Source organism: Narcine bancroftii, chromosome 3 (genome assembly GCF_036971445.1).
Source record: "Narcine bancroftii isolate sNarBan1 chromosome 3, sNarBan1.hap1, whole genome shotgun sequence".
Lineage (NCBI taxonomy): Eukaryota > Metazoa > Chordata > Chondrichthyes > Torpediniformes > Narcinidae > Narcine > Narcine bancroftii.
Genome location: NC_091471.1, coordinates 125,214,581 through 125,241,324, shown reverse-complemented (window position 1 = coordinate 125,241,324; position 26,744 = coordinate 125,214,581). Strand labels below are relative to the sequence as shown.

The window sequence follows — 26,744 nt, the reverse complement described above, 5'->3', positions numbered from 1 at the left end:
CTACCTGACTGCATTCCAGTTTACATAAAAACCTCCACAAGAGATTTCACAAGTCAAATCTCATGATGCTAAAGCTAGTGTCTGTTGCCCTAAAACATCAGGATTTCTGAAAGACAAGATTACAAATTATCTTTGACTTAAGCTGTTGAAAGCTATCTTCCATGTTAGATCAGTTAACAAATACTGCATGGAATATAATTTCAAGACTGCTTGGTTATTAAAAATGCATCAAGGAAAACAATTAGTCTAGGATATAGTGTAAAGCAGAAGATTAGATATTCTGCAGCAGCTCTGCTTATTTTATCTTTGGAAGCAGAGAAGTAATCTTAGAAGATAAACTGAGTTGATTTTTTTTTGTAATAGAACTCACCAACTGTTAAAGAGGATTGAACAGATATTCCTCAATTCATCTTAATTCACTTTTTAAAATGAACATATTAAGGAGAATTTGAATAATTGTTATTCTGTGCTTTTCGACCAAGGAAATATTACATGGAAATTGTAACCATGTTTTATGCTTTAAAGGATTATTGTGCATCAATAGACATCAGCTATTAAATATAAAATTTCCTATATGTTCAGAATACATGGGGGAAAAACATGCGTTAACTTATTTTTGATTAATACAGTCTAGTAGAAAATTTGATTGATACACATATACTGTACGAGATTATATTTAACAGGCATAACAATAAACATTAAAACCTCTGTGTGATATCTAGTTTTTAACAAGTTTACAAAGTTTATGAAAACAAAATGTTTAAACTTTTCTACCTCTGTACTCTTTGGAAATTTTCACTTTAAACCTCTTGGTATAAAAACGTAAAAAGCATTTCAAAAAGCAGTTGTTAAAATTACAGTTGTCTTTCTCTCACCAAATATGGTCTGGTAAGCAAAGTTTTGTATATTTAAATAATATCTTACCATGAGTTCCCTATACCTTTTCTTCAGTGATTGATGGCGTTCCCGTAGCTGGTTAGCCATGAGTTTGTACTGATCCCGTTCTTGTTGACATGTGTCAAGTTCCTTGGAAAGAATCAGTAAAGCTTCCTTCTTACTCTCCAGCTTCCTTTTGCAAATCAAATACTGAAACAGAAGGAAAATGTTGAAGTTAGGTCAAAGGAAAACCAAATTTTAGATTTTGTCCATTACAAAAGAAGTGGTAATTTTCACCATTAAACTTACCAGGTAGCTTCTAATATCCAGCAGGTCAAAAAATGTACTTTATGTAGCAAAGATAAAGATGCATAATGTTAGGTAAAAACATCATGAGCTGGGAATGTAGAGGGAGTCACCCAGTGCTGGGCCGTAACAAGATGCAGTTGTGACCTTGTACTCTCAAGATAAGAGTGGGGATGACAAATTGATGTGCAGGAGGCTAGCAGAGAGGGACAGCAACAGTTTATTCATTGGACAATGTCATGGTATGATAATTTACTAAGTACGTATCCTAAGGTATATAAAAAACACCACTTGCTGATAACGGCAGAATGCGCCTTCTCCAACTAACACTGTTAGTTGCAAGTGTTACAATCCGGCAATAAAGAACAAAGAACCTTGATTTCGACTCAGTCTGGTGTTTGACTCACTCATTCATGAACAAAGCAGACCTAACAATAATCAACATTATGGGCTTGAGCCCCTCATCGATGTGTGAGCAAAATGTAGGCAGGTGCCTGAACAAAATGGTGGTGTGGGGGCAGGGTCGGCACCAGAACAAGTGTGAGAGGTGGGCATTATGTTAACCATGTGGGGCATAGTCCGACAGTTGTAAACTTGCTCAGTGGGGGGAAGTTGCTGGTGGTGGCCTACCTACATGCAGGGTGGAATAAAACCTCCTCCGTCCCTCTGATGTAGCAGCTGAAAGTGCTGCTTTTATTGCATGGAGAGTCACTGGCATGCATCAAGCTGGATGCTAGTGATGCGGGTGGGGGAGGGCGAGTGAAGGCCACTAGCATATGGGGACAAAGCACCTCACGAGGGGCCTTGCCAGCAAATGCCCCCCCCCCCCTTGGCACCAACTGTGGGGTGGGTAGAGGAGCATTATCCCACAGGCAGGAGTCAAAAGGTGGATAAGAGAGGGAGTGCACACCAGTAAACGGGAAAGGAGAATGGCTTTGTGAATGGAGAGGGAAGAGCTAGAGCTAGAGGAATGGAGAGATGGGGAAAGGAGGACGAATGGGGAGTAAGCAAGCAGAAACCAGAGAATTCAATGTTAATGCCATCTGGCTGGAGAGACGTAAAATTAGGTGTTGCTCCTCAGGACCGTTGGTGAAAGAGGAGGAGCAAAGGATTCGGGAGAACAGTGAGTGTTGGAACCAAGCTTTGGGTAAATGCATTTAAAAAGGGAGTTCAGGACAATTTAAGTGTTAAACAGAACGGTGATTTGTGGAAATGAGTACGACAGGTAAGGGGCAGTAACAAATAAAAAGAGGGGAAGCTCAAGCAGAGCGGCCAGTGTAGAGCGGACATTGTATCATTGGTGCAATGTAGGAGTGGGACTTTGATGCTTTGTTTCATATGGTTCCGGTAGCAAAGGCTGAGGTCAAGCTTCGTTCAGGTAAGGTAAGGTTCAGGTGGTATCTTTGCACCTTATCAAAGATAGGGCAGTGGGAAATCTGGGACAGCATCATTGTCTCTGATGACTACACCTGCAAGAGGTACATCCAGCTGCAGCTCCTTGGAGAATGAGTTAGGGAACTGGAGCTGGATGATCTCTGGATCATTGGGGATGCAGGAGCAGTGATAGACAGAAGTTTCAGGGAGAAAGTCACCCCCAAAAATCAGGAGGTGGGTAGCTGGGTGACTATTAGGAGAGGGAAGGGGAATAGACAGACAGGGGAATAGATAGAGCACCCCTGTGGCAGTTATCCTCAATAATAAGTACAGGCAAACCTTGCGTTACGCGATTAATTCATCCTAATTTTTACACACAGAAGATGAATGCGCATTAAGTGATTAATAGAATCAATGGGAATAATTACAATGAATCCTGATCTTTCAGATTATGCATCAAGACTAATAAAATCATGTTTTAAAAACTTTTAGCTGCATATAATGCCAAAATTGTTAAGGATAATAAAAATAATTATGAGTGGCGAACCGAGCCTCTCCATTATCAAACTGGCGTCTTAGTTGCGAGCAGGGCAGCATGACTTCTCCATATGGACGGCCTGGGTAACCACACTCCTTCCAAACTAATGAACGAGATGCTGGCGCTCATGGATGGACACAGGCTCTGTCTGCTTTGTGAGCAACTTTTTCTCAAACAAATGCCAGAAGACATCGGTTTGCTGCTTGCGGACGAAGACTTCAATGACCCTTGTCGCTTATCAGCCCATGCCTATGAGTTGTGGCATGCTAAGCAGCATGGTAGACTTTTGGTTGGGTGTGTAGCGGTGCCTTGGCAAAGGACCCGAATCCCACCTACTCCGGATAGCAGTGCGCCGTCAGACTCAACCGGATGTAGCACAGACAGAGAGCAGTTCTGATGGTTCAGCTCACAGACAACCACCGTTCTGCACCACTCCCTATAATGATATTTTTCATTTATTTCATAATAATATCATAACTAAACTATTTCTGAGAAATATATTTGCCCAAAGTTGACTGCACAGACTTTGATTTTTTTTTTTCCCCCTCATTGTACAATTTCCTTAAGCTAGAGATCACTTTTGCTAAATTGCTGTGAACTTCCAAGCTTCTTTCCAAGTTAGGATCGATAGTTAGATTTTTAAAATCCTTGGCGGCTTCAACAAGTTCAAATCCTTTTTGAAAATTTTCTGGAAATTTTGCAGCAAGCAGCAAGCAGCTTCCCCAGTAATTCATACGTTGTATAATCCTGTTCGATGTTTAAAGCGGTCAAACCAACCTAAACTTGAAGCAAAAGTTTCGTATCCCCCTGAAATTTATTTTCTTTAACATCAAAAAGATGTTTAAAGCTTTGGGGTTTTTTTTGTACAATCTTTGGTTACCATCTTCAATCCAAAGATGAAGTAGCCTTTCCAGTTCACTCATTAATGGACTTCTGTTTTGAGTAATTTACACGCTTAGAGAAACTGATGCAAAGAACCTTGTTCTTTATAGTCGTGCTTCTTACCTAAAATTGTGCATATCGTTGACTCATTGTAGTCCAGATCGTGTTCAATCTTCACGCTGTCTTCATGTCGTTTAATAACTTCAACTTTTTCTTCTAAATTAATTGCTTTTCTTTTCCTTTTAATATCACTGTCCGATTCTTTTCCACATTTTCTTTTATCCATGGGGGCACACACTAAGTCTGACTGTCATTTGCGCATATTTTATTTAGGGTCATTCACACGATCTACTTGTAACTTGAATTTTCCAGAAATTTCCAGAGATCTCGCGGTAACTGAATAATCACAAGTGAAAAACAGGAAATGGTCGCAGTTTTTCAAATCACCTTTAGTAGCGTTTAGTGGGGTTTGCCTGTATACTGATTTGGATACTGTTGGGGGGGGGGGAATGGGGGGAAATGTTCTACCAGGGACAAGTAGTAATGGTCATGTCTCTGGCACAGAGTCTGGCCCTTCGACTCAGAAGGGAAGGGAAGGGGGTGGGAGAAGAGGTGAGCAATGGTGATTGATTGGGGATTTGTTGGTTAGGTGAACAGATAGGAGGTTCTGTGAATGAGATCAAGGCACCCGGTTGGTATGTTGCCTCACAGGTGCCAGGGTCAGGGATGACTCTCATTCTGGAGAGGGAAGGTGAGCAGCAGATGTTGTGGTCCATGTAGAGACCAATGCATAGACAGAAGTAGGGATGTGGTGCTGACGATGGAATATAAAAATAAGTTGAGAAGGATTTTAACTAGTTTCCCAGGGAGCTGGGAACCAGAATGTGAATGCAGAGATGAGGGCAGAAGGTCAAAAGCATGATGCAGTGTGTTCTGAGTTTGTGAGGAATGACAGGGAGGGGACAAAACATAAAAGTAGTCAATTAGAGGGTTTGAAATGTGTCTATTTCAAAACTAGGGGTATTAGGAATAAAGGAGATGAAGTTAAGAACATGGATCAGTAAGTGGAACTACGATGTTGTGACATTGCAGAGACTTGGTTGGCAGAAGGGCAGAACTGGCTGATGAAGGCACCAGGGTTTAGATGTTTTAAAAGGAATAGGATGGGTGGGAGAGTGGAGGAGTAACATTAATGGTTAAGGATAGTATCACGGCTCTAAAAAGGAAGGATGCTACAGCTTGAGTGTCTACTGAGTTGATGTGGGTGGAAGTCAGAAATAGGAAAGGAGCAACACTGTATTGGGAGTAGTCTATTGACCCTCAAATAGCCCTCTGGACACTGAGGATCAGATAAGCAGGCCAATGTTGGAATGGTGCAAGAAATACAGTTTTTAATTAAGGGAGACTTCAACTCCCCTAATAATGACTGGCACTTCCTGGCTGCAAGAGGGATAGGTGGGTTGAATTTGTCAATTTAGCATAGCTACAGAGAGAAATAAAAGCAGACAAAATGGGAAAGTGCTTAATTAGGGAAGGGCTAATTATGAGAGGATGAGGCAGGAACCTACAAGAGTAAATTGGAAATACACATTCAAGGGTAAAAGCACATAACTAATGTAGAGAAAGTTTTGGGACCACTTCTGCTGGGTTCATAATAGGCTTGTCCAACTGGAACAATTAAAAAATGGGTAGGAAAAGGGAATGGTAGTTGAAAAAACAGATGAGGCAGACAGTCAAGAGGAAGAAGAAAGCATACATTAGATTTAGGAAGCAGAAAACAGGAAGGGCTCATGAGAAGTATGTGGTAACAAGATGGAGCTTAAGAAAGGAATTAGGAAAGCTTGGATGGGACATGAGAAGATATTGGCAAGTAGGATTAAGGAAAAACACAAGACACACTGTATGTACGTATGTGAAGAACAGAAGGATGACAAGAATGAAGGTGGTGCTGCTAAAGGATAAAAGAGTCAACATGTGCCTGGAGGTTGGGGATGTCCTACAAGAGAAAAGGGCCTTGATCAGGGTGAGGCCAGAATAGAACAGGCCTGTGGGCTGGAAGATGTTGAGAGTAAGGAAGTGTTGGATCTTCTTAAAAACATTAAGATTAATAAGTACCTGGGGCCAGATGCGATCTATTCCAGGTTGCTGTGGGAAATGATGGAAAAGATAGCTGGGGCAGTGGTTTGATCTTTGAGTCCTCTTTGGCCACTGAGGAGGTGCCAGAGGATTGGAGAATGGCAAGTGTGGTCCCCTTGTTTAATAAAAGGTAATAGGGAGAATCCTGGGAATTATTAGAACAGTGAATTATTAGTCAGTGGTATGCAAACTTTTGGAGAGGTTTCTTAAGGATAGTACAGTCTCCTCAAGTCTACAGCATAGCGATGTGAAGGGAAGATCATGCCTCACAAGTCTAAATGAGTTTTTTGAGGAGGTAACAAAATAAATTGATAAGGTAGATGTGGTCTTTATGGATTTTAGTAAGACATTTGACAAGCTCCCCCATGAGACACTCGTACAGAAAGTCATGAGGCATGGGATCCATTGGAACCTTGGCTGTGTGGATAAAAAATTGGCTTGCCTGTAAAAAACAGAGAGTAGTAGTGGACGGCCAGGAAGTCAATAACTGTGGAACTCTGCAGGGATCTGTTCTGGGACCCCTGCTCTTTGAGATTTTTATAAATCACCTCGATGAAGAGGCAAATGGATAGGTCAGTACGTTTGTGGATGATACAAAGGTTGGAGGAGTTGTGGATGGTACTGAAGGTTGTCGTAAGTTACAAAAGGATATAGACAGGATGTAGAGTTGCAGAGTTGGGTTGAAAAATGGCAGATGGAGTTCAATCTGTATAAGTGTGAGCTGATGCATTTTGGAAGTTCAAAGTGAATACAGAGAGACCTTGGGATCCAAATCAATAGATCTCTCAAGGTTGTTGCGCAGGTTGATAGGAATAGTGAGTTCAAGAGACAAGACGTCATGTTACAACTCTACAAATCTCTGGTGAGACCATACTTAAGAGTATTGTGTTCAGTTCTGGTCACCTTATTATAGGAAGGATGTAGAAGCTATGGAGACAGTATAGAGGATATTTACCAGGACGTTGCCTGGATTGGAAAATAAGTCTTATGAGGCAAGGTTAGCAGAGCTGGGACTTTTCTCTTTGGAGTGAAGAAAGATTAGAGGAGACTTAATGGAGGTCAACAAGATTATGGGAGGCATAGATAGTGGGGACAGCCATCCCCTTTTTCCAAGGTCAGGAATAGCAAACACCAGAGGACATGTGTACAAAGTGAAGGGAGGTAAGTTTAGGGAAGACATCAGGGGCAGGGGTGAAGTGCTTGTTGGAGCTTACCAGGACATCACTCTGGCACCTCAGGGGGCGGCTCCGGCACCTCCTTGTCACCGTTTTTGATGAGCTCCGGTACCTAAAAAATTACCACTGCTCCCCTGATCAGGGATATGCTTTTTCACACAGAGAGTTGTGGGTCCTGAAATACCTTGCCAGGGATGGAGGCTGAAACATTAGGGACATTTAAGAGACTCTTAGACAGACACATGATGGAAGAAAAATAGAGGGTTATGGGGTAAGGAAGGTTTATTACATATTTTTAAGGAATATATGGGTAGGCAAAATATTGATGGCCAGCAGGCCTGTACTGTGCTGTAGTATTCTATGTAATGAAGAGAAATGGTAGTGTAGGATTTAAAGAATCAAGTGCCTGCTCCCTTGTTTCCCTTGTATGGTGCAGGGCATGGTGAGAGAGGTCACAATTGTTTTAATTTTACTTTATAGGCACACAGGCCAACCTGGCCTCCTTTGGGCCATGTTTACTTCCCTGCTGTCACTCCAGCTCATAGGTCCACAGGGGAAGAAATTTGGACTTCCTTTGTCAGTTGCCCTCAGCCAAAATCCCACTTATGAACCAAGCCTTACAATTGTCAGCTCCAGTACTGTGCCAAGGCACCTGAAATCTCGTACACAGAGTCAGAATCCGGCCCAATGTCTGGGGCAATTTCTGGGCTTGCTATGTGAAGGGATAGCAGATGAAAGTTGAATTTTTCATTTCCAATATCTCAAGGACTATAAACTTATATGCCTCAGTGATTAAAATCTTCCACTGGTATAAGATTTATGTAGATCTGTGGTTTTCAAACAGGTCCCTATGCCATCGGTGCTCTGTGATTAGTAAGGGATTACTTAAGGTGGTATGTGAGTGGAAAGAAAAAAAACGTTTGAAAATCCTCTTCTCATCATACCTAATTGACTCATTATGTGCACAGTTTATAACTCCAAAGCAAATAGGCCAATGACGATTTTCCGCAAGCAAAATATTTCAGTGACAATTGGGTCTAGAGCAGTGATTCTCAACCTTTTTTCACATACCACCTTAAATAATCCCTTACTAATCACAGAGCACCAATGGCATAGGGTGGTATGTGTGTGGAAAGAAAGCACTGATGTAGATTGTTGTTATTTTTGAATATTGCCTTATTGAGATAGACAAAGGGCTACAAAAATTGTAAAGGAGATTTCTTTGAATTAAAGTTTGCCGTGTTCTTGTATCAAAGGAAATGGGTTTGGGAATTGCATATGGTCAAGGATATGAAATTTGGCAAATGACTGGCTCTCTCTTTTAATTTAAACAATAAGTTTACTGGATTATTATTTTCTTATGCATTCTTGATCATCTTCTCATAAGAGTATTATTTCCCAACTATGAAATCCTCATGATGGTATTTCTGGTTTGCAATCACTCCTGGATATCCATAATACTTCACTCATACCCAGTAAAACATTCTATTTAATGAACATCAATTTTGTTGACCAACCACTGTAACAGAGTCTCATTACCATTTCTACATGGTTATCAAGTTAATTTAGATAGAGGACCAAAACAGCAAAAAAAATCTATACTCACAAAGCTTGGCTGATTAGATATTATACAATATGTTGATGCGTGCAAGGGTACTGAACAGCTTCAGTTAGCTCCTGACATTTTTTGTAATACAGCTGTCATCTACTTGATCAATAAGAATATTAGATATGGCACCAGGAGTAGTTGTTCAGTCATTTGAGAATACTTCATAATTCAGTAATATTGCCCCTGATCTTGCACTTCAACTCCACCTTCCAACATCCTCCTCCCTCACTTTCCCCACATCCCCTGGTACACATAACATTCAGAAACATATTGAAATATACTCAACAACCAAACATTCATAGGCCTTTGAGTAAGTTTCTTGATGTCTGTACCTGTTTTTTCTGAAATTGTGAACCTTTTTCCTCAATCAAATGTTTCCAAATTATACTCTAACTATTCTCGGAATACATTCAATATTTCTTGAGGGTAGGCATGTCACTTATTTTTTTTAACCTGTAGAGAATAGTGTTTGGTCTATTTGGCTTCATAGGATAATTCTCCTTATCTCACTAAAGTCTCATAAAACTTCATAGACTCCCTCAAAGGCAAGTTATTCTTCTTTAAGCATGAATATGAGAATTATATATTCCTAGTGTGGTCTTATCAAAGCTCCATACATTTGAAGTACAGTAAAAATTCCTGCTATCCAGCATTCAAGCAGGCTCATGAAATGGGTGGAAAATAAATTGCTGAAAATAAACAAGTAAAAAGTACAAAAGTTTAAAATTGGCACCACCTAGTGGTTAGTTTGCCAATCATGCAACATGCGATCTCAAGCGATCTCAAGCGACTGACAAATTCACTTATCTGGTATCTATCAATCCCCATAGGTGCCAAATACCAGGAGTTTAACTGTATATTAAATAAGCATAATTTCTGTATCCACATTAACTTTACATGAGTGACATAAAAGGAGATCCAGATCCCTCTGTGTACGAATATTTTATAGTCTATAACTATTGATAAAATAATTTACTTCTCTCTATTTTCCTACAAATGAACATATGCTTTCTCTGCATTGTACTCCACCTGAACATTCTTACATGTACATTTAACTTTTCCATTTTCCTTTCCAGTCTCAAAACATTCTATCCCACTTGCCTTTGGATGCTTTACAATCAATTTCCTTATCCATGTCATTAACTTAGATTGTAGCATCGATCCTCTTTTTACCTCACTAATTAGAAACCACTAATGCAAAAATAATTTACCTTTGGAATGTTAATTAATCCTTAATCCATGCTATTATTTCAAGGTTCCACATGGCTAATCCTCTATAACAATTTCTGGTACAGGGCCTATGCATTTTGAAAATCCAAATACATTACATCTATTGTTTCCTCCTTATCTGTTCAGCTGGTTAAAACTTCAGATATTGCATAGTGATTTGTCAAGCATAATTTCTATTTACAACAGTCTGCAATGATTTCCTAAATGACGTGAATAATTTTTAAATGTCTGTTACAGCATTCTCCCTTGTTATTCAGATACCTGCTTTATAGTTATCACTTTTCTCTCTCCCTCATTTCGTGAATGTTATATTTAAGTTTGCTCCCTCTAAATCAATGGGAACCAATCAAAAATATGTGGTCTGAAATTCAAAAACCAGTGAGTTCATATTTTTTGTAGCCACCCCTCTTAAGACTCTAGAGTTAGCCTAGCTTTATGTTTCAACTAAAAATTTTGTTCAGGTGCCTGCAGAGATTTTGTCTTACCTTGATGAAGGGATCAAGCCAAAAACACCAGTAATCTCTCTTTATTTTTGCTACATAAAGTACATTTTTTGACCTGTTGAGTTTCTCCAACATTGTGTTTTTACTTCAGTTACGGTGTCTGCAGACTTCTGTCTTTTACTTGTGTATCAACCACTGTTTCTTTACAATTATTATTTAACCCTTTGGACTCCATGTCCCAGTTTTCAGGGACTACTAACAAGCACATATACTCCATGTCCCAGATTTGCAGGACTACCAACAAGTGCATATATTCCATAATCCCTGGGACTGATTTTATACTCACCCACCAGCTGGTTCATATTGATATTCATACTGTATAGGTTTACCTGTGGACCCGGTCCAGAGTATGGTATATATTATGATAGGTTAAAATTGGCTGGAGACCAAAGGGTTAAAACACTGGAATTTTAGTTGCTAAGATTCTTAATGAAGGCATCAAGGTAGTTGTGGTTTACACAAAATTTATTAAGGCTTTCAAGAGCCCACATGTTAAATTGGTCCAGAAGTTTAAGGCATAAGATACACAAGGCATGTTCTCAAATTGGATCCAAAACTGGTTTAGTGATAGGAGGCAGTGGGTAATGGTAGATGGGTGTTTTAATGACCAGAAAGCTGTAACAAGTGGAGCATTGCAGTGTTGGTGTTGTTTGTAATGCAGTATATTTAAGGGACTTGCATGAAACTGTAGGTGATCCAATAGCTGGAAAGTTGACAGAGCTGTGCGTGAGATAATGCACTTCGAGAAGTCAAATTCTAGTCAAGCATATGGAGTAAATAGCAGGAATCCTGGAACTATTGATCCACACAGGGCTCTTGGGGTGCAAGCCCAGTCTGTTGAAAGTGACAACACAGGTAGATAGGGTTTTGAAGAAGGCATCTGGTATGTTCAGCTTCAAAGGCTGAAGCATTGAGAAGATTTGGAACATCATATTGTAAAAGTACAAACTGCATTTGGAACATGGTGAGCACTTCTGGTCTCCGCTCTATAGTAAGGAGGTACTAGCATTAGAAAGAGAGAGTGCAGAAGAGTTTCACCAGGATGTTATTGGGAATGGAGGGCTACAGTTATAAGGAGAGATTGGATAGGCTGAGAAATGACCTTATGGAGGTTTATGAAATTGCAAGGGGCATAGGTAGGATAGATAGTCTTTTTCTTTGGGAATGGCAGTCTGGAACAAGAAGGCACAGGTTTAAATTGAGAGGGGAAAAATTTAAAGGAAACCTGATGGCAATGTTTTTCCACACAGTCGATGGTGAATATCTGGAACAAGCTGCTAGTAGAGATAGCAAAAGCAGACAAAGGCACTTGGACAAGTGTACTGCGATAACAATAATAAGAGGGAGTTAGGACAAGTAGGGTGAGCGTAAAAAAAAAATCACAGTCAGCGTGAATGAGTTGGACCGAGAGGCCATTTTTTTGCTGCACATTTTTATGATTCTATAATGCATGCTACGTTTTTTTTGTCTACTGCCAGAAGAAATAATACAAGTAGAGATTGCTGACAAGAATGAAAACAACAAAAGACACACGACAGTTGGTACCATGGACTAAATGACATAACCTGCTAGGGTGTAGAAGGGGACAGCCAAAAGAGCTTCACTCCCAGATGAGCTCAATGCCGTCAAAGCCCAATTTGATCACAAGAACAAAGAAGAACCATTGTGCATTCACATGACCCTTGAAGATCCTCTACTGTCAATATCAGCAGATAATGTGCGGGTTGCCTTCAGGAGAGAAAATCTAAGGAAAGCATCTGGTCCGGATGGAGTACCCGGCCTAGTTCTGAAAACCTGTGCTGACCAACTGGCCAATATCTTTAACATCTCACTCCAACAGGGTGAAGTACCCATCTGCTTCAAACAGGCCTCAATCACAGTGGTGCCCAAACCTGCCAAAGATACTATCAACCAGAGGCACTCATATCCACAGTGATGAATGGTTTTGGGAGGCTGGTGTTGAAGCATATCAGGCAGCAGCAGCAGGTCTATGATGGATGCCATCTTGCTGGCTCTACACAAAACCCTGGAACACTTGGACAGCAAAGATGCATACATCAGGATGCTCTTTATCAACTACATTTTGGTATTCTACACCATCAGCCTCTCAAAAGTGATCAGCAAACTCCAAGACCTGGGCCTCATATCTCACTATGCAATTGGATCCTGGATTTTCTCACCTCTAGACCCCAGTGGTGTAGGATGGAGGGCTTCAGGTTTCTGGATCATTAGGCTCTCTTCCAGGGAAGGTAGGACCTGTTCCGACCGGACAGTTTCCATCTGAACTGGAGGGGGACTAATTTTCCTTGTGGGAAGGCTTGCTAGTGCTGCTCCGGTGGGTTTAAACTAGATTTGCAGGAGGATGGGGACCAGAGTGCCAGAGCAGATAGAGGAGTGGAGGAGGGAAACGGTGATGTTAAAATTGCATGCACTGTTAGAAGTCAAAGGGTGGAATGTGGTAGAAGTGTTCTCAGGTGCATCTATTTCAATGCATCAATACAAGGAGTATTGTAGGAAAGGCAGACGAGCTTAGAGTGTGGATTGCCACATGGAATTATGTCATTGTGGCCATTAGTGAAACTTGGTTTCATGAGGGGCAAGACTGGCAGCTCAATGTTCCGGGCTTCCATTGATTTAGAGGTGATGGACGGGGGGATAAAATGAAGGAGGAGTGGCATTGCTCATCAGGGAAAATATCACAGCTGTACTCAGGCAGGAAATACCAGAGGGCTCAACCTCAGAGGCTATATGGGTGGAGTTGAAGAACAGAAAAGGTATGAATCCACTAATCAGGTTGTATTATAGACAGGAATTGGAGGAGCAATTCTGTAGAGAGATAGCAGACAGCTGCAGGAAACATAAGGTTGTGATAGTAGGAGATTTTAACTTTCCACATATTGACTGGGACTCCCATACTGTAAAAGGGCTGGATGGCTTGGAATTTGTCAAATGTGTTGAGGAAAGTTTTCTAAATCAATATATAGAGGTACCAATAGAGAGAGTAAAATACTGGATCTCCTATTAGGGAACGAGACAGAACAAGTGACAGAAGTATGTGTTGGGGAACATTTTGGTCCAGTGATCATAATGCCATTACTTTCAAGTTAATTATGGAGAAGGATAGGTCTGGTTCTTGGGTTGAGATTCTAAATTGGAGGAAGGCCAATTTTGAAGAAATGAAAAAGGATCTAGAATACGTGGATTGGAACAAATTGTTTTCGGGCAAGGATGTGCGAGGTAAGTGGAGAACCTACAAAGATGACATTTTGAGAATACATTGCTTATATGTACCTGTCAGGATTGAAGGCAAGGTGAGCAGGCACGGGGAACCTTGGTTTTCGAGGGATATTGGGGATCTGGTTCGGAAGAAGAGAGATGTCTATAGCAGGTATAGGCAATATGGAGAAAATAAGGCACTTCAGGAGTATTAAAAAAATCCAAGAAAAACCTCGAGAGAAGTCAGGAAGACTAGAAAAAGATATGACATTGCTTTGTGGGACAATGTGAAGGAAAATCTTAAGGGTTTCTACAGGTATATTAAGAGCAAAAGGATAGTAAGGGACAACTTGGTCCCCTTGAAGATCAGAGTGGTTGGCTATATATGGAGCCATAAGAGATGGGAGAGAGCTTAAATGTTTTTTTTCCATCAGTATTCACTCAGGGAAAGGGCACAGAGTCATGGGAAGTAAGGAAAACAAGCAGGGAGGTCATGGTACCTATAGATTAAAGAGGAGGAAGTGCTTGCTGTCTTAAAGCAAATAATAAGGGTGAATAAATAGGAGTTTGTGGAGGTTTGGTATGATACCAAAAACCATGACAAATTTCTACAGAGGTGTGGTGGAAAGTGTACTGGCTCCCTGCATCACAGTCAGGTATGGGAACATCAACACCACTGAGTGTAAATCCCTCCAAAAGGCAGTGGACCTAGCCAAGGACATCACACGCGAAACCCTCCCCACTATTGAGTCCATCAACAGGGAATGCTGTTGTCAGAGTGCAGTAGCAATCGTCAAAGACCCACACCTCCCAGCACCTGCTCTGTTCTCCCTGCTCCCATCAAGAAAGAGGTATAGGGCAGGTACACGCTCCTTTATCCAGAACCCTTGAGGGACAATGTGTTCCGAATTTCGGATTTTTCCAGATTTCGGAAAGCCCACTCGAATTGTGCTGCTGTATCCACCCCCCACCCCCCCACTTCCAGTCACCCGGCTGTCTCCCCCAACCACAGTCCCTTGGCTGCCTCCCCCAAACGCTGGTCTCTTGGCCGCCCGGACATCTCCCCTGACCGCCGGTCCCTCAGCCATCTCCCCCGACCGCGGTCCCTCGGCCACCCAGATGTCTCCCCCAACCTCCGGTCCCTTGGCCGCCTCCCCCGACTGCCGGTCTCTCGGCCGCCTCCCCCGACCGCCGGTCCCCACTTGCCGGATTTTGAAGTTTTCCGGATTTTAGATGTCTGGATAAAGGATCGTATACCTGTACTACAAGACTAGCACCACCAAGTTCAGGAACAGCTGCTACTCCTCCACCATCAGTCTCCTCAATGACAAACTCAATCGGAGACTTATTTAAGGACTTAGCAGGATGCGCTGATCCGCAAGTGAACCGGGTCATGGAGATACAGGCTTACACTTGCTGATGTCACAATAGTCCTGGTGGAGGGTTGGGGGTGCAAAGGATCATACTAATAAGCACACAGAGAGTTCCAGTAAAGTCAGTTGGTTGGTTCAATTCACTCACAGCTTCTGTGTGTTTTTTTTTCCCTTTGGTTCGCTGCACAGCACACAGACCGCACAACAGCATTTTGGACCCCACGATGAATGACACAAGCACTCCGAACGCAGTCTTGCTAAAGCTGCCGACCTTTTGGACTCACAGCCACTAGTCCAGTTTGAACAGGCTGAGGCCCAGTTTAAGGTCAGGCAGATCACCACAGACTCCACAAGATCAGTTCGCTCGACCAAGAGACTGGTGAATGAACCATCAACTTCTTACATCAGCCACCAACTGTTGACAGATATGAGGCGATTAAGGCCCTCCTTATCCACACCTTCAACCACGGCTGCTCCATGTGGTCAGCCTGGTTGACTGTACGCATTCCACCCTTATGAATGAAATGCTGGCATTAATGGATGGCTACAGGCCCTGCTTACTGTTCGAGCAGATATTTCTTGAACAGATGCCAGAAGACATCCATCTACTCTTCACGGATGACGGCTTCAGCAAACCACCCAGGTTAGGAGCCCGTGCGGTTGTCCTGTGGCACGCCAAGCAATATAGTGGGCCGTCTATTGACCTAGTTGCTACATCACACCCACTCCACCTAGGGACAGCTGCAGCAGGTGAAGACTGAAACCTGGAGTGGTGGTGTTTCTACCATCAGAAATGGGGTTCTGCAGCCCGCCGCTGCAGTCCACCTTGCTCCCATCCAGAAATGCCAGGGCCGGCTGTCAATAATGGGTACAATGGTTGGCCGCTGAGAAAGCCTCCTTTATCTATGGAACCAGCACTCAGGGCTGCGTTTCCTCATGGGCACAGGGGCAGAGGTCAGCATCTTGCCCCCCTGAACTGAGACACCCATGCCGGGAAGTCGGGACTGTACCTCACTGCCGCCAACAACAGCAGAATAAATACTTAGACCATCCCGCTCGAGTTCAGCTTCTAGGCCCATTGTTCCTGCCATGTGAAGGCATCCCATCTTCCATGCACTACATGGGTTGGCCCACGCATCCATCCGGGTGCAGACAGATTCATGAGGCATGGCCTGCGTAAACAGGTCAGCCACTTGGTCAGAACTTGCCTGCACTGTCAGACATCCAAGGTGCAGAGGCATGTGAAAGCCCCTCTTCTATCCTTCTCGCCGATACACAGATGATTTGACCACATCTACATGGACATCATCAGGCCGCTGCTGGTTTCCAGAGTCACGATGGTAAACAGATTCACTAGATGGCCGGAAACTGTTTCGCTCTCAGACATTTCCACAACATTCTGCACAAGGGCTCTCATCGCCAACTGGATAGCCCATTTCGGTCTTCCTTTCAATATCACGTCGGATGGGGGGGTGGGGGGGGCACAGTTCACGTCTGGTCTATGGGCAGTGCTGGTATAGCTCATAGGGACCCAGTTATATCACACCACGGCCTACCAGCCACAGTCTAACGGCCTGGCGAAAAGGTTCCATTGGCATTTGAAGATGGCCCTCATGGAGTGGCTCTGAGGCCTGGATTTGGTGGGCAAGCTGCCTTGGGTGCTCCTTGCCATTCGCTCAGTACCGAAGGAGGATTTGGCCATATCCTCCACTGAGCTTGTCTATGGAAAAGGTGGGCACCTTGGCCCCCGTACCAACCTCACGCCATGGTCCAGCTCTATCCTACATCCCAAAGACTGTGAATATGTCTTCATAAGGAGAGGTGTGTACCAGATGCCCCATCAGCATCCATACAAGGTGTATTGACACAATGGGACTACATGCTTATTGGACATTGGGAGTAGGTAGGAAACGTGCACAGTCAATCGCCTTAAACCAGCACACCTTGACCTCGACCAACCAGCTCCAGCCCTGCGAAGGAGAGGTTGGCCACCCAAATGTACAAACTGTGGACTCAGGACCTCTGAACACCGGTTCTGGAGGTGAAGGGTCATGTAGCAGGCTATACTGATCCACAAGCGGACCGGGACATGGAGGTTCAGGCTCGCACAGAACTGACGTCACAATGGTCTCGGTGGTTGGGGTGGTGGGGGGGGGGCTGCAAAGGATCATGGGGTCATACTGATAAGCTCTCGGAGAGTTCCAGTAAAGTCAGTTGGTTGCTTCAGTTCACTCACAGCTTCTGTGTGGTTTTTCTTTGGTTCAGGGCACAGCACACCGACCACAGACTCTTATTTGTGCACTTTATTGATTTTTTTTGTACTCTTTACAGTCCTTTTATTTGTTTACATGTTTACACTGTGTACAGTTTTTTTTGCACTATCAATTAGAGGTAATTCTGCCATGCCCACAGGAAAAAGGAATCTCAGAGTTGTCTGTTATGTCATGGATGCACTCTGACAATAAATCTGAAATCCAAGCATCCCTATGGAAGGTGGAGAGGGTAAGATGCATCTGTGGTGGGATTATGTTGGAGATAATAAATATTGTGGAGGTTAATGTGTACGATGCGGAAGCTGATGGGGTGGTAGGTGAGGATGAAGGGAATCCTGTTTTTGTTGTGTCTAGTGACAAAGGGGGCCAGGGCAAATGGAGGAGATGCGGGTAAGGGCTGAGTTGATGGTGGTAGAGGTGAAGCCACTTTTTGGAAAAAGGACACTCGGATGATCTGGACTGAAAGACATCATCTTGAGAGCAGATACAATGGAGACAGAGGAATTCAGAGAAAGGAATAGAATCCTTGCTGGGAGCTGGGTGTGAAGAAAGTTAATCAAAGTAATGTGAGAGTTGGTAAGTTTGTAAAAAACATCTGTAGAAAGCTTGTCATCCAAGTTGGAGACAGTGAGATCAAAAAAGGGGAGAGTGCTGCTGGAGGTGGACTCAGTGAATTTAGGTGAGGGTGAAAGTTAACAGCAAAGTGAATAAAGTTGACGAGCTCATTGGGGGGGGGGGGGGGTGCATGTGGCAGCACCACTGTGGTTGTCAATGTAGCGGTGGAAGAGTTGAGGAGCCTTGTCTCTGTTGGCTTGCAGCACAAAGCCAACAAAAAGGCAGGTGTAGTTGGGATCCATGTGGGTACCCATGGCTACTCCTTTGATTTGGAGAAAGTGGGATGACTCAAAGGAGAAGTTATTGAGGGTGAGAACAAGTTCTGCCAGGAGGAGGAGGAGAGTGGTGGATGGGGACTGGTTAGGTTTCTTGTCAAGAAACAAATAAAGGGCTTTGAGACCTTCTGTATGGGGGATAGAGGTGTAGTGTTTTGACATCCATAGTAAAAATGAGGTGGTCAAGTTCAGCGAACTGGAAGTCATTGAAGAGATGGAAGGCATGTGAGGAATCATGGATGTAGGTAGGGAGGAACTGGACAAGGGGATACAAAATAATCGAGGTAAGGTGACACTAGTTCAATGGAGCAGGAGCATGTAGATATACCTGGATAATTGTGTTTGTGTAGCTTGGATAGGAGGTTGAACCAGGCAGTACAGGGAAGGAAAAACAATGAGGTTGGAGACTGTGGGAGGGAGTGATAAGGTTAGAAATAGTCCTTGAGACAATGGCTTGATGTTCTTTGGTGGGGTTCTGTTGAAGCACCAAGTAACAGAAGGTGTCTGAGAGCTGTCATCTGGCCTCAGTCAGGTAGAGGTTAATGTGCCAGACCACAACAGCACTACCTTTTGTCTGCGGGTTTGATAATGAGGATAGGATTTGTTTAGAGAGAGTGGAGGGCAGAGTGTTCAGAGGAGGTGAGAATGGAATAAGCAAGGGGGGTGGTGAAGTTGAGACAATTGCCGTCTTAGCAGCAATTGGAAATATAAAGATCCAGAATGGTCAGCTGGACAGAACGAGGTGTCCAAGAGGAGAAAGAGGGTTAAAGTGGGAAAAAGGTCTTCAGTGGGGGGTGGAGAATTATGGTTGTGGAAGTGGGCGGGAAGCAAAGATGACAGAAGAAGAGTTTGGCAATGTGGTATGCACGGAATTCATTAAGGTGTGGGCAAGGGGACACATCTCTGAGAGGGGTAATTCAGAGGGGATGGTAAAGACCAAGCAAGAGTCAGAGTGGGAGTCAGTGTGGTGGAGGGTGTTCAGGGGGAGAGAGTGGGGGGATCGGAGGAGTGGGGAAGGCGGTGGGTAGTGAAGGGTTGGGGAAGTCAGAGGAGGGAAGTGGAGGGTTGGGGAAGTCAGAGTCCATAGATAGGTAGTGGAAAATCTGCTGACCTGCTGAATCATAGCCTGGTATGGGGGCACCAAAACCTCTGAGCAGAAGGCCCTGCAAAAGGTAGAGGACTCAGCCCAGTATATCACAGGCAAAACTCACCCCACCTATGAGAACATCTACATGGAATGCTGCCAAAAGAATGGGCAGCAGCAATTATCAAGGATCCATGCTACCCAGGACATGCTCTGCCATCAGAAAGAGTTATAAAGTATTATAACCACAGGACTTGTAGCACCAGGTTCAGGAACAGTTGCTACCACTGAATGATCATACTACAAAACAATAGACTCAATTAGAAATTTGTTAAAGGACTCTCACTTTGCACATTATTTATTTATTTCGGTGTCTGCACAGTCCATTTGTTTACCTTTCTTTCTTTCCTTGTTTACATTTCTCACTTTGTATACATCTTTTTTCTTGAGTACATTTTATATTACTGATAACTGGAAATTCTGCCTGGTCTGCAGGAAAAAGAATCTCAAGGTTCGATGTGATGTCATGCATGTACTCTATATGGCGAGCTCTCCACTGGCCACCGTGACAGAGGTGCACCAAAGAAAAGGTACAAGGACTGCCTAAAGAAATCTCTTGGTGCCTGCCACATTGACCACCGCCAGTGGGCTGATAACGCCTCAAACCGTGCATCTTGGCGCCTCACAGTTTGGCGGGCAGCAGCCTCCTTTGAAGAAGACCGCAGAGCCCACCTCACTGACAAAAGGCAAAGGAGGAAAAACCCAACACCCAACCCCAACCAACCAATTTTCCCTTGCAACCGCTGCAATCGTGTCTGCCTGTCCCGCATCGGACTGGTCAGCCACAAACGAGCCTGCAGCTGACGTGGACTTTTTACCCCCTCCATAAATCTTCGTCCGCGAAGCCAAGCCAAAGAAAGAAACTCTGACAATAAATTTAAACTTTGAAGGAGCAGAAAAGGCAAACAAAATAATGCAATAGACAACAATGGAATTGTAAGTGAAAATAAAGAAATTGTATCTATGGTGTTTACTTATTTTACAGAAAATATGCTGATTATCCTAAAAAGAACCTAATCAAATTTCACCACAGTAAAATAACAATGCCCCAGACCAGATAATTTCTTTTCAAGGTTATAAAGGAAGTGGGTGGAAAAAGTTATAGATGCCTTAAGTACATTCTTCGAAGGTTCTCTTGATTCAGAACCCACTACTTTAAAATGAAAAACTGCACATTCAATAAGCTAGGTCAGTTAGATGAGAAGCAGAAATCATGGATCTATCAGCTAAACAAAGGTTCTTGGGAAATAAATGGAGTCCATAATTAAAACCAAAGTGACCCACCATGAAAATATTCACCTCAGAGAGAGTCAAAAGGGATCTGTAAAAGAGTAGGTCATGCCTGAGAAAATTAAATTTTGGAGGAGGTGATTAAATTACAGGACAGGGAAATACAAGACTTTTCATTGTGTTTGCAATTATTCACTATGTTTATAAACTGGTTAAGTAATGGCATAAATAAATGAGGCACTGTAAGGATGGAGATCAAAGTGCAACATCACAAAGGGTTATCAGTAGATTAGGTCTTTGAGTGATTAATTTCATTGTATGTGATCTATCTGTACTTGGAAAGGATTGGGAAATGACAGTGCGAGAAAAAGAGGAGGTCCACATAAATTTAGCAGTCATTAAAATGGATTTGGCAATTAATCTGAAAGACTGATTGGGATTAATCTATTAACTTTTCCCAATACCAATGAAAGGTCATCAATCTGAAACATGAACTCCATTTCCCTCTCCACAAAAGATGGATCTTAATTCAGGTAAGTGCAAGGTGTTGTTTTCTCATAAGTCAAATTAGGGCAGGACTTATATAATAAATAGCAGGGTCCTTGTGAGTGTTGTGGAGCACAGAGATTTAGGGACACAGTTTCCTGAAAGTGGTGATGCATGTAAACAGGGTGGTGAAGAAGGCATTTGGCACACTTGCTTTCATTAGTCAGAGCACTGAGTGCAAGAGTTGGGATATCATTTTGCAGCTGTACAATATGTGGGTAATGCCATATATAGAACACTATTTACTGTTCTGGTGACCTCACTCTAAGAAAGATGTAATTAAACTGGAAAGGGTGCAAAAAAGACTTACAGGAATGTTACTGGATCTGGAGAGTTTGAATTAGAAACAGTGTGGATAGGCTACCAGTGGTTTTCGAACTGCCCCCTAAACTCACATTCCCCCTTAAGTAATCCTTATGCTATCAGTGCTCCGTGATTACTAAATGGATTGCTTAAGGGGGAATGTGAGTGGAAAGAAAAACTTTGAAAACCACTGTTTTAATCGTACCTAATTGACTCATTATGTGCACAGTTTCATAACTCCAAAGGAAATGGGCCAATGACAATTTTTCTCAAGTAAAATATTTCAGTAACAATTGGGTCTTGAGCAGTGATTCTCAACCTTCCCTTCCCTCTCACATACAACCTTAAGCAATCCCTTACTATAATCCCTTAAACAGCACTTATGGCATAGAGATTGCTTAAGGTGGAACGTGAGTTTGGTTGGGGGGGAGCAGTTTGAAAACCACTGGGCTGGACTACTTTTCTCTGGAGTGAAGGACACTGAGGTGTGACTTTATGGAGGTATACCAATCCATGAGGGGCATAGATAAGTGAATAGCCAGTCTTTTTCCTTGGGGGTTAAGATTCTCTAAACCCAGAGGGCAAACACTTAAAGTAAGGGAACAATTTACCAGGGACCTAAGAGTCAAGGTTTTCACAAAGAAGATTGTGGGTATTTGGAATGAACTACCAGAGGAAGTGGTAGAGGTGAGTATAGTTATGACATTTAAAAGATATTGAGACAGGTAAATGAATTGGAAGGAATTAGATCAATGGTTTTCAAACTTTTTCTTTCCACTCAGGTACCATGTTAAGTAATCCCTATGCCATAGATGCTCTGTGATTAGTAAGGGATTGCTTAAGGTAGTATACGAGTAAGAAAAAGGTTGAGAACCATTGCTCTAGACCCAATTGTTACTGAAATATTTTGCTTGAGAAAAATTGTCATTGACTCGTCATGTGCATGGTTTCATAACTCCAAAGTAAATGGGCCAATGACAATTTTTCTCAAGCAAAATATTTCAGTAACAATTGAGTCTAGAGCAATGGTTCTCAACCTTTTTCTTACTCGTATACTACCTTAAGCAATCCCTTACTAATCACAGAGCACCTATGGCATAGGGTTACTTAAGGTGGTATGTGACGGGAAAGAAAAAGTTTAAAAACCAGTGGATTAGAGGGATATGAGCCAAACCTGGGAAAATGGGACTAGCTCAGATAGACAACTTCATTGGCATGGATGAGTTAGGCTGAAGGGCATGCTTCCTTGCAGCATTACTCTAATAGTTGCCTGATAATGATGAGTATTTCTTGCTTTTCTGATTTCTTTCATACTTTGACATTTGCAGTATTTTGGTTTTAAATTAGTTGGAATGCTGTCTTTTATAATTGATGACTTGAATATAAGGGGTCAGAAGTTAAGCTGGGACAATACAATTAAATCCCTCCTAGCATGTTCTGAATCTTGTATCTGAGGAAGGACATATTGACCTTAAAATGTTCAGTGTTTTTTACTTGAATTAAATATAAATTTTAAGGAGTAGATGATGAGCAGAAATTACACAATTTGGATTGTATAGACGCTGAAATCACTAATATATGGATAGGACTTGGAGCATAATACATGGATTTAGGACTGCGAGCATAACATCATCCTTTCAGGAGAAAAGCAATGGTGCACATTTGGGGTAATAGAAAATTTGGATGTCCTCTGCAAATGGCAGAATGATATTGTTAAACCTGAGTCTGATGAAAGCTTCGTTTACCAAAAGAAATATGGAAACAAGACGATTTTACGGCATTTGTTCACTGATCAATTATGATCTCATTGAACCATGGAATAAAATTGGGGCGGAGGCAAGGGAAGTGGGTGGTCAATGTCCTGTTAGATGAATGGAAATAATTTGGAGAAAAGTTTGCTTGACTGCAAAGAAAGGGACTGACGATCGAACCAGAGAGTTGTTCTGGTAAGGAGCTAATGAGGACACAATGGGCCAAAAGCCTTTTTCCTATGATTGAGGGGGGAAAAAAATGCCTAAATTTACATGTCATTAATTTCCCTTTCATCTGCACACCTGAAGGACATTAGCAGTAGTAGTAAATGGTTAAAACTGAGTCCAAATGATGAGTTGACTGAGTTTCAGGCTCATAGGGTACAAAAAGTTCAAACAACCATTTTTTCACTGAAATGAGCTGCTCCTTCCAATTGAAAGCAATAAATTTGCTACTGAACAATTCAGTGAATATAATTTTTTTTTTAAAAATGACATACTTTCTCTTGTAATGTAAGACTTTAAGGCTAGTTGCACAGACAGGAACTAGGAGTAGGCCTTAATGAGTACAGGTACTAGTTAAACTAGTACATACTTAAGTAGTTTTCATGAATGTGTCTTAAATTTGGCTTAGTTGGTCAGAGATTATGTAGTCCTGGTGTAAGGTAAGTAAGCCTACTGAGAACGCCCAGGTTAAGCCTGATTAGGTTAAGTATGAGTACATGATGTTGGTCTAATGTTGCTCATGAAAACCCGGAATTATTGGTGTGAATCTTGAGACAAAACATTAGCAGCGGCAAAAAGAATTTGTTTAAAAAGACTTCAATGAATATGAAAAGTGCTACTAAAATAAATTGTGTCAAACCATCAAGTTATTGAAAGTAATAATTATTGAGCAAAAAAAGAGTGGTTGGGCCACAATTTACAGTGAATTCAATGAAAATTTAACCACAAGATCAGTACAACAAATTCAGGTGAGGTATTTTCATTATTATCAGTATTTCACATTCCTCATTCATATTTTTGTGACATCACTTATATTGAATGATATCTGCCTTTACAGACTCTGTGGTAGAACCTTAAAATGGCTTTAAAAAAAGAGAATGCAGAGATCAGAAGAGAGTGATTTAAGTACTGGTGGTGGATAACCAAAAAAAAAGACAAGACTAATTAATTGAGTGACTTGCTGTCTGGAATAATAGAGCACCAGCAAGCATTGGATGGTACACCAGATGATGACCATTTGGTCAGTTCAGATGAAGAACAAATGGTAAACATATCAAAGAAAGTAAATTGGTTACTTCCTTTGGTAAACTATCTATGTCAATCTTTATTTTTCTTTTATTCTAAGGACCATATTCTAATTCTAAGCGCTCATGTATGTAATGTGTGTGTAAAGTTCTTTGGTTCACAGTCCATCTCAATTCTCATTCCTCCAAGTTCACTGGTTGCAGGCAATTCTAATACTGTGCACAGAATTTAACATTTATGAAGTTCACCAGGCTTTAGTGCTTGAAAGGTAAATGGTTACCGCTTAGGAAGGTTTTTGTTGATTTTCGGAGAGAGATTCATTGTTCGCTGACACCCACAACTGATTCCTTTTTTTAAATCAGCGACTTCAGTGTCTTGCTGAAGAAACTTGCCCCCTCAGGGTTCTCCAGATGATCATTTCTTTCTTTCAGGTCACCACAGAGTGCCTTTTTGTTTCTCTTATTCCAAGTGAAACATTAGACAGCCAGTCCTCTCCTCTTGCATGAACCACAAGGGCTTTGACCAGGCTGAACTAAGCACTCATAACCCGTCTTCCAAATGGGGTTTTCCACAAGCTTGCCAGCTTGTCCTGTTCCAGTTCCTGCTGTTGATGGTAAAACTGTAGAACTGATCTCTCTCTCTCTCTCTCTCACCCTGTTTTACTCTCTCTGCTTGCAAAACCACATGACCCCTCTAGAACAGCAAGTTCCGCTCCACACAGAATGCAGCTCTGATAAGCTCTTTCATCTGTTACCTTTTTGTAAACAACAATCCATTCGTGAAGTCTCTTGGGCATTCTCCAAAGCTTTTGCAAAGACTGTTCACCCCAACATATTCTCTCACAGAAAGGTAAATGGTTACTGCTCAGGAAGGTTCTTGTCAGTTTTCAGAGAGAGGTTTGTTGCTCGCTGGACACAAACTGATCCCTTGTAATCAGCCATGGCAGTATCTTGCTGGAGAAACTTGCCCCCATTAGGGTTTTCCAGATGATAACCGCTTTCTTTCAGGTCACAACAGAGTTGCTTTTTCTCTTATTTCAAGGGAAATATTAGGCACTCAGTCCTCTCCTCTTGTATGGACCACAAGGGCTTTGACCAGACTGAACTAAGTTCTCACAATCCATCTTCAAAATGGGGGGTTTTCCACAAGCTTGCCAGCTTTTCCTGTTCCAGTCTCAGCTGTGGCTGCTGAACTGAATTCTCTCTCCACCTCTCCCCTCTCTTTCTCTCTCTCACACACAAACACAGGGAAAAGCCTGTTTTACTCTCCCTCTGCTTGCAAAACCACATGATCCTCCTAAAACAGCAAACTGCATTCAGACAGAGCTCCAGTATTTTAAATGAGATCTGTTTTGAAGTGTTTGTATGTGACTTACACTAAAACCTGCCACAATTTATCTCCCAAAAACATATCTATATATGATATAAACACAACATAATCTGTCTGTCACACCTCCCTCTTGCAATCAGCTTTGTTAATCCACACAGGCTAAATCTACGACTATTTTAAGATAAATCTGCACAAGTCACTTGGAGAAAAGACAACTCAAACAGACATTTTAGTCTGGGACTAGGTTTAAGCCCTATTTGTAAAATCAGCCCTAAATGTTTTTTAACAACCCTGTTGCATCAGAAATATTTTGCATACCTGCCAATATTTTATCTGCAGAATAAATATTTTAACAGCATTTATTTAAAAAATCTGGAGGTATTATTTCTGTTAATGACAACTTAATAATTTATTGTCAGTTGATTGATGCCATACTACAATTCACACAACAGACAATAAGTGTAGACCGAATTAAACAACCAATGAGCAGTAAAATGTGCTGATATTTTAAATCTCCAGTAAACAACAAGCCCACATTCTTAAATCTTCTACGAACAGTCAATAACTGATCTACATTTACTGTTGTAGAGCTGATAAATATTATCACCTAGAAACTGTATCACATAGTGCATTTTCCAAATGAAAATCAATATAACCTGAAGTAAATGACATCGCCAATCAATTCCAGTGCAAAATAAGCCAATCGAAAAATTTGACAACCTACTCCCTAATGTGAGACAACCTTGAAAGCGAACAATAATTCTGAGTCAGTGATATATGTGATGATGTTATTCCCCATGGCTGGGACG

At 42.0% G+C, this 26,744-nt stretch overlaps 1 protein-coding gene across 2 annotated transcripts in view; it reads right to left on the bottom strand.

The window, feature by feature from the left end:
• ccdc149a (coiled-coil domain containing 149a) overlaps positions 1-26,744 on the bottom strand; it is a 114,503-nt gene that overhangs the window by 70,862 nt on the left and 16,897 nt on the right. Inside the window, exons 1-2 of one of the 2 annotated variants that reach the window (XM_069922817.1) lie at positions 1,186-1,340; positions 925-1,086 (exon numbers count right to left, since the gene is read on the bottom strand). In XM_069922817.1, the coding sequence (XP_069778918.1) occupies positions 925-984 (60 nt within the window). In that variant the 5' untranslated portion in view covers positions 985-1,086; positions 1,186-1,340. Of the gene's footprint in view, positions 1-924; positions 1,087-1,185; positions 1,341-26,744 lie in introns of those variants that run through there. The other variant, XM_069922816.1, reaches the window with a different exon arrangement.